This window comes from Sapajus apella, unplaced genomic scaffold (assembly GCF_009761245.1).
Source record: "Sapajus apella isolate SASKATOON/1434 unplaced genomic scaffold, GSC_monkey_1.0 scaffold15, whole genome shotgun sequence".
NCBI lineage: Eukaryota > Metazoa > Chordata > Mammalia > Primates > Cebidae > Sapajus > Sapajus apella.
The window spans coordinates 27,817,790-27,836,446 of record NW_022436955.1 but is presented as its reverse complement, the minus strand read 5'-3'; the positions used below and the strand labels follow the sequence as shown (position 1 = coordinate 27,836,446).

Genomic DNA, 18,657 nt, shown 5'->3' with positions numbered 1-18,657 from the left:
ACACACACACACACACACACACACACACACACACACACACACACACAACAGACAGTAAAATAATTTTCCACGTCACCTAAAAGCATCTTGCAGATACCAGCAGCATGTGCGTTACCCTCTGGGAACCACTGGGCCTGACGTGAGCCTAGGCATGCGTTGGTTCCTCCGAGCCCTGGAAAAGCCCCCAGTCTCTCTTCCAATGGGACACACCCAGTTAGTGACCATCCCTGGCCCTCTGCTTCTCTCGCCTTAGCAAATAGCCATGGAAGAGCTACTGACAAAGTCACACCACAGCACAAAGCTGGGCTGCCCATGCTTCTCCCCGTCTCGGCCACCAGGACCCAGGGCTTGGGAGGACTTAAGAGAATCACTTTGTAGAAGGGCGGGTCCCCTGGACTTAGCAGCATCAAATGCCCTGACTCCCAGCCCTGTGTGCCCCGTGTGGCCATGGGTTCCACGCCCATTGCCTCTCTGATAGCCTCCTTTGTAAAACAAGGACTTGGATCGAGTTCTAAACTAGTTACAAGAGCTAACATCCATTATTCACCATATGTCATGTGAGCACTCACGCGGACCAACTCCTTTAATCCCGTCAGCCACCCAAGGAGAGGGTATATGACCATTCCCAGTTTTCAGAGGAGGCACAGAGAGCTAAGAAACTTGCTGGAGGTCACAAAACCAGCAAGTGGCAGGGGCAGAATTTCAACAGAGGCAGGCTGGCTCTGGGGTCCTTGTTCTTAGCCAGAATGACCCAAAATCCCAGGCAAAGAGTGAGAAGAAAGGTGATGCAGTTTGAATGTGTGCCTCCACCCAAACCTCAAGTTGAAACATAAGCCCAGTGATGGAGGTGGGAGGAGACTGGATGACGGGCGGATCCCTCATGAATGGTTTAGCCGTCCTTGCTACAGTGAGTTCCTGTGAGATCCTGTTGTTTAAAGCCGGTGGCACCTCCCCTCCCTCCATCTCTGGCTCCCGCTCTTGCCGGGTAATATGCCTGCTCCCCTTCCCCTTCCGCTTTGATTGGAAACTTCCTGGAGCTTCTCCAGAAGCTGAGCAGACGCCATGCTTCCTGTACAGTCTGCAGAACCACGGGCCAATTAAACCTCTTTTCTTAAGAAATTACCAAGCCTCGGGTATTTCTTTTTAGCAATGCAAGAACAGCCTAATACAAAAGGGACCTCCTGCCCCAGATCGTATGCTTTGATTCATTTTGCAAGCATTCACTAGGTACTCGGCACCGGTCGGAGAGGTCGGAGCGCGTGCTATTGGGAGAGTGGGGTTTGGGTGACAGGGATGTACCTTCCCCAAACCTTCCTGTTCCACAGCCTCCCCAACTTCTCTTGCTGCAGGGAAGGTTTCAGAGTTCATTTACTGAGGAAGGAGACCCAGGCGTCTAGGATCACCTCCCCCTTGACTTCCACACTGCATTTCAATAAAAGAAAAGGTTGGCCATCTGGTGCCTCCTAAATCACCTTCCTGTAAATAGCAGGCATGGTGTGGGGGAGTCTCTCCAGAAGACATTGTTTTTACTTAAACAAGATCAAAACTCCACCCCACTCCTCCATCTGCCAAGACCCTTTCATATGTGATTTCAAAACTGTAAACCCAAGACCCTTTCATTTGTGATTTCTAAAGCTGTAAACCCAGGACCCTTTCACCTGTAATTTCTAAGGCTGTAAACCTAAGATTCTTTCATGTGTAATATCTACAGCGTAAGCCTATATAGACAGAGCTTCTCTTGGTTAGACGAGCTTGGTCATTTAGACAAATTGTCGCCTGGCTCCCGGCCATAATAGTAGTAATAATATAATCATAAACACCTCTTCCCTCCCAGTGTTTGAAAGGTCCGTTTTTCGAGGCCGATCCTGCTTCATTACCACCCTGGCAAGAAAGGGTGGCCACAGCATCCTTACCTGACCCCAATCGTGAACATACTGAGGAGCTGTTTCCCTTGCAACCAGCCAATGAGCATGATGAGACCTGGGAAGAGAAAAAAAACGACCTTATCTCCATATGCACAGCTCACGCTGATGCCTGGAGGCAATTCGAACCCACTTCCTTAAAGAGTTTACAGGACACATGCACAGAGAAACCACTGATAACCTCAAACACTTTCAAAGCCTCTCCTTTTTTCTCTCTAAGGGAGATACGTTTACACCTAAAAAAAAACCTGGTCTTACTTTCTCAGGAAAGGTCCAAGCCAAGTTTAAGTTAAAGACCTGATTCATTTATTTTGGACTGTACGCAAGCATTTACATCTTATTCCCAAAGTTTCCCACCTGCTGTGTGTATCCAGGACACGCCCCTGTGTGGTGTTTGGTGTGGCCAAGGCAGCTGCTCCTGTGATGGGCAGATGGGCCACTGTTTTTTTAAAATTATTTTATTCTGTGGCACTCACGACTAAACATACTCCATTTCCATTTTCCTTCATCAATAATTTACCAAATATTTACTGAGCACCAGGAACTTCCCTAGGTGTAGGGGACAGGGAGGTGATCACAGATAGACCCTCAAGGCAGTCTGTGCTCAGCATAGCTCCTGGGTCACAGCAAACACCAGCCTAATCGTTAACTCTTGTTGCCATCATTATCAGAAGGAGTGAGCAGGGACTGGGAAGGTGGGTGGGGTTGCCGGGTGACACCCTTGGAGAGCTTGCTAAAGAACATCACCTTTGCTTTGCCGGGGACAGGGAGCCAGGGATGTTTTCTGCTGGGTGGTAGTGGTGTGTGTGCATATGTGTATTGGAGGACGGGGCTGCCACAGTATCTGGTAGTTTTGTTTTGGGCATCCTACAATTAGCTATTAAACTCAGTCATCAGCTGAAATCTTAGCCAGAGCCCAAATGAACTCAAATGAAACAGATGAGCAGGGAGAGCGCTATTGGAAGCAGGGCTGAGGCAGTGAGCCTGGAGCCACTCCCGCTGGGAACTTACCCCACCCTCGTGGCCTTCCCATAGTAGAAGGCTGGAGATTCCTCACAGGGGCTCACAAGAATCAACTATGATCATCTCTTCCAAAATCCCTGTTCAGTATCTACATATTAGTAGCTTGAAATGGCCAAGCAGAGAGTATTTACAACACGGGACAAAAGGCAAATGTTACTTTCCCCTAGAAGTACTGACAAGCATGGCGTTGCTTCCCTGCACCTGCCCTTGGGCCTTCTAGGGGGTCCATGGGACTGAGTTTCAAACTCTCCCTCTGCTAGAGCAGTTCTCAAAAAAAAAAAAAAAAAAAGGCCAGGCGTGGTGGCCCAAGCCTGTAATCCTAGCACTTTGGGAGGCCAAGGTGGGTGGATCACTTGAGGCCAGGAATTCAAGACCAGCCCTGGCCACTATGGCAAAACCCTGTCTCTACCAAACATACAAAAATTAGTCAGGCATGGTGGCACACGCCTGTAATCCCAGCTACTCAGGAAGCTGAGGCAGGAGAGTCACTTGAACCCAGGAGGTGGAGGTTGCAGTGGGCCAAGATTGCACCACTGCACTCCAACCTGGGTAACAGAGCAAGACTCCAACTCAAAAAAAAAAGTCTGAGTAGTATCACAGGCCTTGCTGTGGACATGTCAGTTTCAGTTCTAATTTAACTACAGAAACACGGGCTTACATAATCTGTTTCTCCCAAGACCGTTCTCTGGCTCCACAGTTTCGGCCACACTCACCAGCACCTTCCTCATTATTGCACGTGCTATAGGCAGTGGCTTGTCGCTTTATTCCTTGTTTAAATTTTTCACTCAACAAATGTTTCCTGAGAATCTATCTATTAGAGGCCAGGCACTGTTTAATCCTTAAGGCTGGAATAAAGGACACAGAAGCAAGGCCAGAGCTGGAAACAGCAGGAAGAAGCTTGTGAAGGGACTGGGCAGCACCATGGGGATGTTAAGGCTTAAGATCTAGATTCAGGGCTGCAGTATTATGTCAATGCTGTTGAGCATGTTACCAAAGGTCAGGAAGTCCCAGCCCAGGCACAGGCTGCTTAGAAGCATAGAAATATGGTTGAACGCACAGCTAAACTACATTTCCCAGTCTCCTTTGCAGTTACATAGGCCACGTGACTCCATTCTGGCCAATAAAAGATGGGCAAATTGATGATTCTGCTTCCTGGTGTAGGCCTTAAAAAGGTCCCCCCACAAGCCTCCATGTTCCCTCTTTCACCGTCTGCTGGCTGAACAGAAGTATGGCCTCCAAGGACCCAGAGGAAGACAGAGCAACAAGTCAGTGCTTATAAGGGAGCTATCCAGGAGAACCAGTGGACCAGGAATACCCACAGACTGTGGCATGAGCAAGGAACAAGCGTTTACTATATTAAGCCAAGAAAATGTAGGGGCTGCTTCTTACAGCAGTCAGCCTGGTCCAACTATACAGAAAGCTCTTGTTGCTTTTGGACCACCTCTGATCCCAATCCCCAGGCCTTATTCAGCTGAGTAGCAAGATATTTGAGAAACGGCCATGGTGGCCACCCCGTGATGTCTCCCTTCCACCTGCAGAGCATTTACACCTTATTCCTAGAACCCGGTATGGAAACTGCTTCACTCACCGATTATGCCAAAGGAGAAGAGTGTCAGTTGCTTTCCTAGCCTGTCCATGCTTTTCTGCAAAGGAGTTTTAGGTGTCTGAAAGGGTGAGCACAATGGGTTAGTTGGACAACAGCCCAGCTTCTGCCTGCCTTTGTTCAAAATGTCTTCACCTTGCCATCCTACAGCTTGAGTGAGTATGGGGTACACATATGTCAACATTCATTGACTTCTTAACTGAAGATCTGTGCATGTTACTGTCTGAAAGCTGTTATCTTTATGAAAATGCTAACGAATGTCTTAAATGTTTAAAAAGAGGCCAGGTGTGGTGGCTCACGCCTGTAATCCTGGCACTTTGGGGGACTGAGGTGGACAGATAGACTGCCTGAGCTCAGGAGTTCGAGACCAGCCTGGGCAACATGGCGAAACCCTGTCTGTATATAAAAAAAATTAAATCTTTAAAAAGTATACTCACATTAACCACATGCCCCTCATTCCTAAGGAGTAGGCAGGGCTGGTATTATTTGCCTATAATCATCTCAAACTCAAAAATCCCACAGCCCCCTCCTGCCCCTTACCTCTTCAGCCTGCATCATCTTAAACACTTCTCCAAATTGAGAGCTTTCCCCTGTTCCAATCACGACCCCCTGTGTCCAGGAGAGAAAGAGAAGTATGAAATGTAACGGCAGGGAGTCTGTGGGTTATGGGAGCCCAAGACCTCAGAGCCCCAGGGCTTACCCGGCCCCTCCCATACTGCACCAAGGTCCCCATGAAGACAATGTTGCTCAGGGTGGTGAGGTCCCCGCCGCCTGCCAAGGGGCTGTCTGTTTTACTGCATGGCTCGGCTTCCCCGGTGAAACTGGATTCATCCACCAACAGGTCCGTGACCTAGGAGAGCAAGGGGAAAAGCCTGTGGAATCTCCCTGTCACCCCAGGAATTGGTGTTAAAAGCACAAAATGGGACCAGCACCTCAATGGACATGAAACACAGAACACAGGGAACTCGGAATGAGTGTCACAACAATGGCCTCTGGGTCCTTCAGGGTTGGAAACGCTTTCAGAGAGTGGCCCCTCTTACAAACTTAAAAGCCTCATACCTTCTCTAAATATTGTTTGAAATTTGGATACAATCTAAAAAAAACAAAAGCGATGGTTATTTTAGGAAATATCTTTCAAAACACCTGTGTGCATGCCCTCACAGGCAGTCCACTCTTCACCTTGGAGATGCCTGTACCAGCTGTGCGGCTCCCACACAGTCCCTGAACCGGCCTATTCCATCAGAGTCTACGGCAATATTATCACCGGAAACACAGACCGGGAGGCAGAGACACCCACACTCCCTGGGAAGAGGAAGGGAGGTCCTGACATTTGCAGAATACAGACTATGTGCCAAACCCTGTGCTAAGCTCCCCGCAAGGCTTAGCTGTCAGACTTCGCCACCCCCAATGAAAGATGCTATTATCGTCCCCATTTTGCATATGGGGAAACTGAGGCATGGAGGGATTAAGTAATTTGTTCAAGTTTCCACAGCTAGTTAGCGGCAGAACAGAGATTTGAACCAACGCTCTGGTTCCAGAAACTATACTCTTAACCATCTTGCAAAACCACAACTTGACCTCACACTTAGCACGCATCACTCCCAAGGTGAGGCTCCCGGGGCCAGAACCAAGCCAGACGCCTCTAAGTTCACAGAGTGGGGCTAGGGTGGGCCTAACCCTTGGGACCTGGTCACGTAGGGATGTAACACCAACCTAGAGGGAAGCCATCTTCCACAAAGCGCCAGTGAACCAGTTAGATCAGTGATTCCCAAACAGGGGCCTGTGACTTCTCTATAATTTAAAAATGTTTAAATTTAGTAATAATCTTTTAAATATGTGCACTGCCATAGGATCTCAGTCCCCAAGAATGACAGGGGCCACCACTTGTCCAGGCAATGCCTGTCTCCCCGCTTCCTTCCTAATGGACCCCACAGTGTTGGGGAGGCCAGGCCCTGCTGCACGGCCACGTTCCTGCCTCCTGTGGCTCCCACGGGTCCAGCTCTGGACAATGAAGCATAAGAAGTCACTGAGCCGGGTGTGGTGGCTCACGCCTGTAATCCAAGCACTTTGGAGGCCAAGGCGGGTGGATCACCTGAGGTCAGGAGTTCAAGACCACCCTGACCAACATGGTGAAACCCTGTGTTTATTAAAAAAAAAAAAAAAAAAGAAGTTACTGAGTGATGCTGGGGAAAATCTTTGAAGGAGGCTCAAGGAATATTCTAGAAAATACCTGGCTGGTGCTCCTCAAAACTGTCGAGGTCAGGCGGGTTGCATTGGCTCATGCCTGTAATCCCAGCACTTTAGGAGGCCGAGGCAGGCAGATCACTTAAAGTCAAGAGTTCAAGACCAGCCTGGCCAACACAGTGAAACGCCGTCTCTACTAAAAATACAAAAATTAGCCGGGCATGCTGGTGGGTGCCTATAATCCCAGCTACTCAGGAGGCTGAGGCAGGAGAATCACTTGAACCTGGGAGGTGGAGGTTGCAGTGAGCCGAGATCGTGCCATTACACTCCAGCCTGGGCAACAAAAGTGAAACTCCATCTCAGGGACTCCTCTGAGCACTGGGAATACAGCAGTGAATGGGATAGAATTCACGATGCTCCATGGAGGACGGGGAGGGACTGACGACAGGCCAGCACTGGAACGAACACCAACGTGCACAGAGCAGGGAGGGAGGCCCCTCAGAAGAGGCTGTGGGGGGAAGGCCTGGGAGGAGGGACAGGAGTGGAGGCCTCTGGGAGACAGGGTGACTCACATGTGCTGGGGAGGGGGCTTCAAGCACCCCCATGGCGGCTGAAAGCAACAACTTATCAGGCTTCTAGGTCAGAGTGAGACAAGTAGCTTGGGCCTCCTTTGCCTAAAACAACTGATTTTTGCCAAAAGCTGCTATCTCCAGGAAGCCCTGCCTGACTGCACCAGGCCAGGCAAGTCTGTCTCATTTCATATATCCAGGATTCCCAGTACTTTCACTCATGGGTCCCTTAGCAGTCCTGGAACAGTGCTTGTTATGAGTAGATTTAGGTCTGGCTATAAACTCATGAGCACCGGGACCAGGTCCGATTCCTGCACAGTGTCCTTGGCACCCAGCCCAGGGCCTGGAATATGGTAGGTGCTCGGGAAATACTTGTGGAATGAATGAGTGATGTGGATGGGGAATGGGGTTGGGGGCCCCAAGGCAGGAAAGGAGGAGGGAGGGGACCTGGAGAGGGGCCCGAGAGTGGCCTGCTGAATAACGTCCCCAACCCCCGAGCTTTCCCGTGATCCACATCCTAAGCCTCAGAACTTGGAAATGCGTTCTCTGATGTGGTGACAGAGACTTTGCAGATGCGGTTAACTGTAGGACCTTGATAAGGGGACCTTGATCTGGGTGACTGGGGGCGGGCGGGGGGTGGCCAGTGAGATCACAAGGATCCCTATAAGGGAGGGGGAGGCAGGAGGGCTGGAGAATGTCTGACATCAGGGACATGTGGTAACAGAAGTAGAGTGGTGTGGGGACAGGGGGCCATGAGCCAAGGAATGCAGGCGGCTTCTAGGAGCTGGGAGAGGCCAGGAAACGGCTTCTCCCCTGGAGCCTGTGGAGGAGCATGGCCCCGATAGCACCTTTTTTCCCCCCTTTTTTAAGATGGAGTCTTACTCTGTCACCCAGGCTGCAGTGCAGTGGTGAGATCTTGGCTCACTGCAACCTCCACCTCCCAGGTTCAAGTGATTCTCCTGCCTTAGCCTCCTGAGTAGCTGGGACTACAGGCGCATGCCACCACGCCCAGCTCATTTTTGTACTTTTAGTAGAGACCGGAGTTTCGTCATGTTGTCCAGGCTGGTCTCAAACTCCTGACCTCAGGTAATCCGCTCTCCTCAACCTCCCAAAGTGCTGGGATTACAGGAGTGCACCACTGTGCCTGGACCCTGATAACACTCTGACACTCTTGATTTCCGCCCAATGAAATCAATTTCAATTTTGACCCCCAGAAGGTCAGACCATACCTTCGCCTTGTTTTAAGCCCCTAAGTAAGTGGTCATTTGCCACAGGAGCTGCAGTCAACAGCTACACAGAGGAAACCCGGGGGAGAGGCCGCGCCAGGACCAGTCTCAACAGCTGCTCACAGGGAGAGAGAAAACGTCCTGCAGGTAAGGACATGGGCTGTGGAGCAGAGGCCCAGGGTCCAGTCCCCCTCCACCGCCCACTGGCATGTGACCTCGTGGGGCCACACAACCTCTTTGGGCTGCTGTGTCCATGTAGTAAAATAACAAGGAGGAAAAGTCACAGTGCTGGAAATGAAATGAGGCAATTTTCATACAGACCTTATAGACTGATCTGTTAGCACAGACCTGATATACCGAAAAATATTTGTCATCTTTACATGAGAAAAGTAAAGGCAGGCAGAAGTTGAGCTGGATCCTCTAGACCAAGAGACGGGAAGCTGGTTGTGTGTGTGTTCGGCAGGTGGGCAGGAGGGGCTGCCGGTGACCTCCCAGGCTCCCAGGGCACAATCTCAGGTAAGGGCCAGGGAGGGGTGAGGGAAGAACTTGGACAGGGCAAGAACAGAGTCGGGGCCACAGAACCCATGGCCACCAAGGAGGTGGGCCCAGCCTGAAGACAGGGGAACAGTGGCGGGCTCACCCCCGTCCCCCACACGCAGGGCTTTTGCCCACCTCCAAGACAAAGCGACGCTTGGCATCCTGTCACCGCCAACCCAATTCCCCTTTTTTTTTTTAAGAGGTGGGTGGATAGAAGGTATGACCAGTAACCCAGCTTTGCTGGCTGTGCCAGCTCAGCCTGACGGAGGGCTTCCTCTGTTTCAACTCTGGGAAAGGGCAAAAACGTTCTGGGACCTCATATACTGCGCGAAAGGGACTATTACTTAAAGAGCTTCCTTGGGCTCACTGCTTCCTGCCGAACCTGCTGGACCTAAATGGTTTGGAAATGTACATTTGAAGTAGTCCTGGATCTCGGAGCTGAATAGCTGATAAGGACTTTCCACTGAACAGACAAAGGTGTTGGTTGTTCAGTGGAATTGTAAAATACCACCAGGGAAACCCAGAGTGTTCACAGCTAGTCGCCTTAAAATAAACTTCATGATATGAATACACAGGTACAATATTTTTTGTCCAGATCAGGTATTGCTATGTTGCCCAGACTGGACTTGAACTCCTGGGCTCAAGCAATCTGCTCGCCTTGGCCACCCAAAGTGTTGGGATTACAGGGGTGAGCCCCTGTAGCCAGCCACAGTTTAATTTAATATAAGCAGGACAGAGAGAAAGCCAACTGAAGCAGTAAGGACGTTATCTGGGGCCTAAAAAGCTGCTTCAAAGAACCGTTATATAGACCAGACTGATAATCAAAAAGAAAAGCAATCACTAGTATCTGGACTGTTAGCCGCATGAAAGGCACATGCTAAGCATGGCACAGGTCATAGCTTGTTCCGTCTTCCCAATAACCCTGTGAAACGGAAACCAGCACCAGCGCCTTTGAGAGATGAGGAGATCGAAGCTCAGAGAGGTGAATTCCTTCCCCAAGTCACCCCCAGGAGCGGGGTTCAGGGTTCTCTGACTCCCAACACGCACTGCAGCAATGGCAGCCTGGCGCTCACCTCTCATCCCCCCATGCCAGACACCGTTCTCAGCGCTTGGTGTCTCTGAACATTTTTAATCCTCACAAGTATCCTGTGGGCATCACCACCGCCCCCATTTTGCAGATGAGAAAACTGAGGCAAAGAGAGGTTAAGTAACTTGCTAAAGGTCACACAGCTTTTTTTTTTTTTTTTGGAGACAAAGTCTCACTCTGTCGCCCAGGCTGCAGTGCGGTGGTGCAATCTTGGCTCACTGCAACCTCAGCCTCTTGGACTCAAGGGATTCACCTGCTTCATCCTCCTGAGTAGCTGGGATTACAGGTGTGCGCCACCACGTCCGGTTAATTTTTGTATTTTCAGTAGAGATGGGGTTTCACTGTATTGGTCAGGTTGGTCTCAAACTCCTGACCTCAGGGGATCCACCCACCTCGGCCTCCCAAAGTGCTGGGATTACAGGCATGAGCCACAGCGCCCAGCTGGTCACAAGGCTTTGAATGATGGACCCAGGGCTCAAGCCTAGGCTAATGCCCAGCCGCAGGTCCCTGGGCACCTCTCACATGGCCTCTCTCTGCCTCTGCACCAGCACCTGTGGGGACCTGTGTCTTTCTCACGGACCGCCTGGCGTCTGGAGCATCTCCTGTTAGGACCCCCCTCTCTGGAGAAAAGTGGAAAATGTGACACCAGCTGCCCTCGTCCTCCTTGAAGGTGGGGACTGACCACCGACAGTGGTCCCTCTGACCGGATCCATGCACCCCAGACTTGGGGTCACACACTGACTGCTGGAGCTGAACACGGGGAGAGGCGGGGGCCACAAAAGATCTATTTCTGGTGCAGCAAAGGGCACTGCGAGCCCTCTTTCACCGTGGCACCTGAACGTCCACTACCCTATCCCTGCCCTGCCTGGAAATGTGGGCAGAGGTGGTCAGGAAAGAGAGGCTCGACGTCCAAGTGGCCACACATAAGGTGGCTCTGGCCACTGCCTAGTTCACAGACAGGTTGGGAATGTTGCAAACGCAGGCCCCAGGGAGCGGCTCCATCCCCTTCCCTGACACTGCCCTTTTAACAGCAGGTCCTTGATCCTTCAGTTTCTGAGAACACATCCCATCAGTAAATAAATCAGGCAGATAATCTGTGCTTAATCCTTCATCATGCAAAGCTGTGAACAGTCCTTACACATTCTTGGACAGATTCTTGAAATAGATTACTCCCATCAACAAATCATGTTGAACTTGATTTAACCTCTTGAGAACCCAGGATAATCTCAGCAGAGTGTCCCAGGCATGGCTCTGTGAAACCCAGAGACCCACAAAGCTTGCCCCACAGCCAACGTCCCCAAACCTCGCTACTCTAAAGGCATGTGCTTCTCACTCTCCTGCCCAGGCTGGAGAGCAGTGATGTGGTCTCGGCTCACTGCAACCTCTGTCTCCTGGGTTCAAGTGATCCTCCTGCCTCAGCCTCCTGAGGAGCCGAGATTACAGGTGCACACCACCACACCTGGCTAATAATTTTTTTTTTTTAATAGAGATGGCGTTTCACCATGTTGGCCAGGCTAGTCTTGAATTCCTGACCTCAGGTGATCCACCTGCCTCTAATATCACTTCTAACATTTGGGTATTTGTTTTGAGAGGCAACTCTTGTGACATTCCCCAAGCCCACCTCAGTTTAATTTGTTCTTGTCGCCTGCTTTAAACTGGAAAACCACATAGACAAAATTTGTTAGGCTTAAAGTGAGAATAACAAATTATGAAATATGGCTTGGACCAGGCGCGGTGGCTCACGCCCCTAATCCTGGCACTTTTGGAGGCCGAGGTGGGCAGATCACAAAGTCAGGAGTTTGAGACCAGCCTAGCCAACATAGTGAAACTGTGTCTCTACTAAAAACACAAAAAGTAGCCGGGCATGGTGGCAGGCGCCTAGATACTCGAGAGGCTGAGGTAGGACAATCACCTGAACCCGGGAAGTGGGGGTGGCAGTGAGCTGAGATGGCACCACTGTACTCCAGTCTGGGCCACAGAGCAAGATCCACTTCAAAAAAAAAGAAATACAGTTTGGGGGGGGGGTCTTCGCGTAGGACACCCTTATCTGATAACTTCCTTCCTGTCTTGTGTGCATACATGTGCGTGTGCATGTATGTTTGAGAACGTGTGTATGAGAGAGAATATGCACGCCTACAATAAGCTAAGCGTCTGCTCCCTGACCCCCCACACCCGCAACCAATCTAATACCCCGTCGACAAGGGTTTGGGACTGCTCACCTCAGTGAGTCGGATGTCCGCAGGGATCCGGTCTCCGATGGAGAGAGATACCACATCTCCAGGAACCAGTTCTCGAGCAAGCAGATGCTGGAGCTTCCCTTCTCTTAGGCTGCATTTGACATGGTAAAAAGCAAAATCACCCATGCAGACATTACGCACTTTGATGCATTTGAGCAAGGAGAATAGAAACACATTTTTTTCTTTTAATTACAAACCAACCCTGTGCCTTTAGGACGTGATTATTTTGAAATTAACACATCCTAAAAGACTTTAAGGAAAGCATGTGGTTTCTGGGCTTTCCTGGGCCCCACCTAAAAGATGAGGCCACTGTGTTTATCCTGCCTGGAAAACTGCCTGGGGCCACAAGCCCCAGGGAGGCTCCTGGGGTCCCAGTCAGTGGTTCTAAAGCTTCCGAATGCATCCGGCAGAGTTTTGTCCTCAGAGCACACAGCACTCAGGGTGCAGAGTATGTCTCAGGAAGTCAGGGGTGGGAGAGCCTTGTCACAGCTGGGAGGAGCATCTTAAATGCCTAAGAAGCTCAGAATCTCCTTTCCCTCGGGGCCATGACCAGCTGCCCTCAGACTACAGATGTGTTTCTGTGCAGGCTCCAACTGGAATTCCCCCCACACTACCGTTCCTCACCTGTCCCCCACGTGGGCCCTTCAACCCATCCTGCATATGGCAGCCAGAGAGCTCTTAGAAGCCCCAAGCAGATCCCAACTCCCTCCTGCTCCCAACTCTCCAATAGCTTTCCCATGACCTTGGTACCAAACCCCAAGATCCCCCCCTGGGCAGGCCAGCCTCCTGCAGCTCCCGCCTCATTCCATGCCACCCCCTTAAACACACAGGCTCCTTCTGGTCTCAGGGGTTTTGCAGACCTCGAATGCAGGAGCAGACATTCCCCTCTTCCTTGTTAATGGAATTTGATCTTGTTCAGGTATCCACCCTCTCTCCATAGCCATGTGCCCCAGGGAGTGGGTCATGCCTGGCTAAGACCCCTGCCCATGAGTAGTTTAGGTATCAGCACATCATGCAACACTGGCCTGTGAGACATGAGTGAATGTTTGCTGGGGACTTGTGGGAAAATATTTCCTTACTGCATGTGTGCACATACACACACACCCCCTTCTTCTAAAGGGCCTTTGCATGTTTGGCTGTGATGCCTGGAGCTGTGGCAGCCATCCTGGGACCATGAGGGGAGCAAGCCAAGAACCAACCCAACCCCAGTGAGCTGAGGTGGCAGCGTAAGGAGCTGAAAGGGCCAGGCCCTTGGTGCTCTCCTGAATTAACTGACCCCACAGGCCCCTCCTCAGATCCCTGGCTATGAGACAACATAGTTTCCTTGGGGTTTGTGCAATTGGATTTTCTGTTCCTTGTAGCCAAGGGCACCTATCAGAGATCTACCTGCTGCTCCCTCAGCTCTTCCCATGGCTGGCTCCTGTTCCTCAGGCTTCAACTTAAATGTCACCTCCTCTCTAAATGTCAGCCTGATCAACAGCTGTTTAGGTTGTCCTCACCCTGCCACCAGTCACTATTACATCTCAGTGATGTATTTTTATTTGTTTTGGTGGCTTTGGGTATCTTTTGGCTTTCGTGTACCTGGACAATTCCAAAATCATCTTGTTTCTTCCGCGGCTCGTTATGTAGTCCCTTGTTAGGAATGCGAGCTCCCCAAAGGCTGAGGCCTCCTCATTTCTTCCACTTGTATGACCTCAGTGCCCTTTCCCCAGGCATACAGTAGGTACTCAATAAATATTTTATGGCTGCACCCGGGATGGAGTACCACAGGGAGGGGTCCCACACGGCAGGGTTTCCCCTGACTGGGAAATGGGTCTCAGGGACTCAGAGGTGGGCTCCACCTCTTCAGCACTCTTTCAACTCCACCGGGCTGCCCGACACTGCTGTTTTTGTAAATAAAACCGTCTTTCAGAAGTAACCTCACGGGGAGACATCAATAATGCACACTAGTCACCTGAAAGGCCAAGACTTGATATTTAAGCTGAAGATCGGATCCTCTGATCACATAAATCATGTATGCTTCCGCTTGCTCAGTTAAGGACATCGCACGTCTGGATTTCTGACAGCGCCGTCCATGAGACCTGGGAGTCCAGACGTTGCCACTGCGTCTGCAGGCCTTTTACAATGGACTCACACCCACGTGTGAGGCAATTCTATAGCATCCCCTTTTTGTCCCTGTTTGGTCCTTCGTCATTCTCCGCCTAGTATTATACACCCCACCTTGAACGCTGACTCTGAGAGGTGGGACCGCATCTCACCGCGGCCCCATGGCTCAGTGGCACAATATGTGCCACTCTCCCTGAAAGTTATCCTTCAGAAAATACAGACTTGCCATTTATTTGGAAATGCTGGAAATGGGTCTTGGAGACTCAAGAGGGTGTGTTGAGTTGTTCCCAGGCAACCCAGATCATGGGAAACTTTTTTTTTCTTTGAGACAGAGTTTTGCTCCTGTCACCAGGAGCGATCTCGGCTGACTGCAACCTCCACCTCCTGGGTTCAAGCAATTCTCCTGCCTCAGCCTCCAAAGTAGCTGGAATTACAGGCGCCCACCACCACACCCAGCTAATTTTTTTTTTTTTTTTGACGAAGTCTCGCTGTGTCACCCAGGCTAGAGTACAATGGCAGGCTCTCAGCTGACTGCAACCTCCGCGTCCTGGGTTCAAGTGATTCCCTGCCTCAGCCTCCCAAGTAGCTGGGATATACAGGCACCCGCCACCACACCCAGCTAATTTTTGTTATTTTTAGTAAAGGCAGGGCTTCACCATGTTGGTCAGGCTGGTCTCGAACTCGTGACCTCAGGTGAACCACCTGCCTCAGTCTCCCAAAGTGATAGGATTACTGCAATGCTAAAAGGCATGAGACACCATGTCTGGCCGCTATTTTTTTATTTTTAGTGGAGACAGGTTTTTACCATGTTGCCCAGGCTGGTCTCGAAGTCCTGACCTCAGGTGATCCACCTGCATTGGCCTCCCAAAGTGCTAGGATTACAAGCATGAGCCACCATGCCCAGCTAATCGTGGGATATTTTTTTTTTTTTTTTTTTTTTGAGACAGAGTTTCGCTCTTGTTACCCAGGCTGGAGTGCAATGGTGCGATCTCGGCTCACCGCAACCTCCGCCTCCCGGGTTCAGGCAATCCTCCTGCCCCAGCCTCCTGAGTCGCTGGGATTACAGGCACGCGCCACCATGCCCAGCTAATTTTTCGTATTTTTAGTAGAGATGGGGTTTCACCATGTTGACCAGGATGGTCTCGATCTCTTGACCTCGTGATCCACCCGCCTCAGCCTCCCACAGTGCTGGGATTACAGGCGTGAGCCACCGCGCCCGGCCTCATGGGATACTTTCTATCACTTTGAGTAGCAACGTATGTTCGGGAAAGAGAAATCAGCCTGAAACAACCCCAACCAATATTAGCAGGGGCTGGGAGAAGACATCGGCCATTTATTTCATTTTCTACAGGTAGAACGAGCTTTTGGACCACTGCAATGCTAAAAGGTAAGTTTAGAATGAACTGTATTCCCAGCCTGGGCAACACAGTGAAACCCCATCTCCACACACACACACACGTGCGCGCACACGCACAATCAGGTTTAAAAATTAAAAATCCAAAAAATGCAATCACTTTTGCACCAACTGATACAAAAAATTAGTCGGGCGTGGTGACATGCATCTGTATTTCCAGTAAGCTGGGAAACCAAGGCAGGAGGATCGCTTGAACCCAGGAGGTGGGCAGAGGTTACAGTGAGCCGAGATCCTGCCACTGCACTCTAGCCTGGGCAACAGAGCCAGACTCTGTCTCAAAAAAAAAAAAAAAAAAGAAGAAAGAAAAAGCCATTTTCCCTCCTGGACCTGCCAGCTTCCTCCACCAATGGCAGCTCTTCCTAGAAGGGCCCCTGCAGATGTTCTAAGCTGAGCTGCCCAATACGGTGGCCACTAGGTCCATGTGCATATCTAAATAAAAATTAAAATTAAATAACATTAAGAATCTAGCTTGTTGGCCAGGTGCGCTGGCTCACACCTGTAATCCCAGCATTTTGGGAGGCTGCAGCAGGCAGATCACATGAGGTTAAAAGCTCGAGACCAGCCTAGGGAACAGAATGAAACCCCATCTCTACTAAAAATATAAAAATTAGCCAGGTGTAGTGGCAGATGCCTATAATGTCAGCTATTCAGGAGGCTGAGGCAGGAAAATTGGCTGAACCCAGGAGGCGGAGGGTGCAGTGAACTGAGATCGTGCCATTGCACTCCAGCTTGGGCAACAAGAACAAGACTTCAACTCAAAAAAAAAAAAAAAAAAAAAAAAAGAATTTAGTTTGTCAGGTGCCACATTGGACAGAGCAGATGATATTAACAGAATGTTTCCTGCAAGTTCTATTGCACAGGGCTAGGCTAAGCAGAATGTCCATGTCATACTGGCAGACATTTGAATCTTTTCTCTTTCCTTGCTAAACATCTTTGGTAAGAGCCGTGCAATACCAAACAGCACCGTGGAAAGGTGTGGGCAGGAGAGAGGCGGTTACGGCTGCCATGCAGTTCCTCAAGCTCACTCTCTCTGTGCCCTACGCTGCAGCCAATGTTCTGATGCCTCAGCTTGTTAAAGCCCTGGGTCTTACTCTCTCCTGAGTCCCTTCGTTGAGAATTCAAATAAACCTCCACACCCTCTCCCTAGAAAAAGTACACAGTTCTACACACGATTTCACAGGCTTTGTGGAATACCCTCTTCCCAGAGTCACTCCCGCCACCTGTGGCCCTCAGGCTAGGTACCCTGATCTAGACACTGATGGGAGAGTTGAGGCCCACAGAGGTTGAGTGACATGCCCAAGGACACACAGCAACCTGTTGGCAGGCGGAGATCAGGCCTTAGAACTCCCAGTGAGATGTGGCTCTCTAGTTCGACACTACCAAGGATACAACTTTCACCAAACATTTGCCAGACTCTCCAGCTCCCTGGCTCCTCCAATGAGCCAAGAAGTCTAAGGGAGGCCCTGACTTACCAGTTACATTCTGGAGGAACCAGCTTGGTCAGCTCTTCCAGAGATTTCTCCGACCTGTACTCCTGGCAGGAGGCACATCAGATGTCCTGTTCAGAGGTGGGAACTCCACGAAGCTCCTGCCCTGCCCGGGTTACCCTGACCGGGACCTCGGGAAATACTCACCTGGATGAAGGCCACAGTGACCACAATGAGCACTGCCTAGAGAGCCAACGGAAAAGGGAGTCGGTGCCTGAGGCTCAGTGAGAGAGGGAATGGGCGTGGCGGGCGAGGGGCTTCTCTTTTATGATACATTTCCGTTCTTCTTGCAAAATAAGTGCATAGTGCAGAAGTTTAGAAAATAAACTAGTCGGAAAAGCAGGGAAAAATTCACACTATATTCTACTACGCAGAGGTGCACATTTTGGAGTTCCCTTCTAGACTGTTCTATGTAGACACCCTTAAGGCACTGCATCATATAATATGGACATATTCTTTTATAAACTGCCATTTTCACTGAACATGCTTCAAACATCCTTCTCCACAGCAGACATGGATCTAACCCAAGCCTTTTTTTTTTTTTTGATGGAGTCTTGCTCTGTCGCCAGGCTGGAGTGCAGTGGTGTGATCTCGGCTCACTGCAACCTCCGCTTCCTGGGTTCAAGTGATTCTCCTGCCTCATCCTCCTGAGTAGCTACGTTTGCACCACCACACCCAGCTAATTTTTTTGTATTTTTAGTAGAGACAGGGTTTCACCATGTTGACCAGGATGGTCTTGATCTCCTGACCTTGTGATCTGCCTGCCTCGGCTGCTCAGAGTGCTGGGATTATAGGCATGAGCCACTGTGCCTGGCCTACCCCACCCTTTTAATTGGAAACAGCAAATTCCGTCGTGGAGAATGAGTCTGTGTTTGTATTTTAAAACACGAGCTTGAACAAACAGAAACAAGAAGGCAATGATACCCTTCAAAAGGTGCTCAGGCCGGGTGTGGTGGCTCACACCTATAATCCCAGCTATTTGGGAGGCCCAAGGCAGGCAGATCATCTGAGGTTGAGTTCAAGACCCGCCTGGCCAACACAGGGAAACCCCATCTCTACTAACAATATAAAAATTAGCTGGGCATGGTGCCAGGTACCTGTAAACCCAGATACTCAGGACACTGAGGTGGGAGAATCACTTGAACCTGGGAAGCGGAGGTTGTAGTGAGCTCAGCTCATGTAGTGAGCTGTCCAGCCTGGGCAACAGAGCAAGACTCTGTCTCAAAAAGAAAAATAAAGAGAAAGAAAAAAAGCTACCCGGA

At 50.3% G+C, this 18,657-nt stretch overlaps 1 protein-coding gene across 3 annotated transcripts in view; it reads right to left on the bottom strand.

Moving 5' to 3' along the window:
* ATP2C2 (ATPase secretory pathway Ca2+ transporting 2) overlaps positions 1–18,657 on the bottom strand; it is a 93,925-nt gene that overhangs the window by 33,268 nt on the left and 42,000 nt on the right. For 2 of the 3 annotated variants that reach the window (XM_032284570.1, XM_032284568.1), the window contains exons 5-11: positions 17,543–17,578; positions 17,381–17,442; positions 12,371–12,479; positions 5,249–5,398; positions 5,089–5,157; positions 4,534–4,609; positions 1,914–1,980 (exon numbers count right to left, since the gene is read on the bottom strand). In XM_032284570.1, coding sequence (XP_032140461.1) covers positions 1,914–1,980; positions 4,534–4,609; positions 5,089–5,157; positions 5,249–5,398; positions 12,371–12,479; positions 17,381–17,442; positions 17,543–17,578 — 569 coding nt within the window. The remainder of the gene's footprint in view (positions 1–1,913; positions 1,981–4,533; positions 4,610–5,088; positions 5,158–5,248; positions 5,399–12,370; positions 12,480–17,380; positions 17,443–17,542; positions 17,579–18,657) is intronic. The other variant, XM_032284569.1, reaches the window with a different exon arrangement.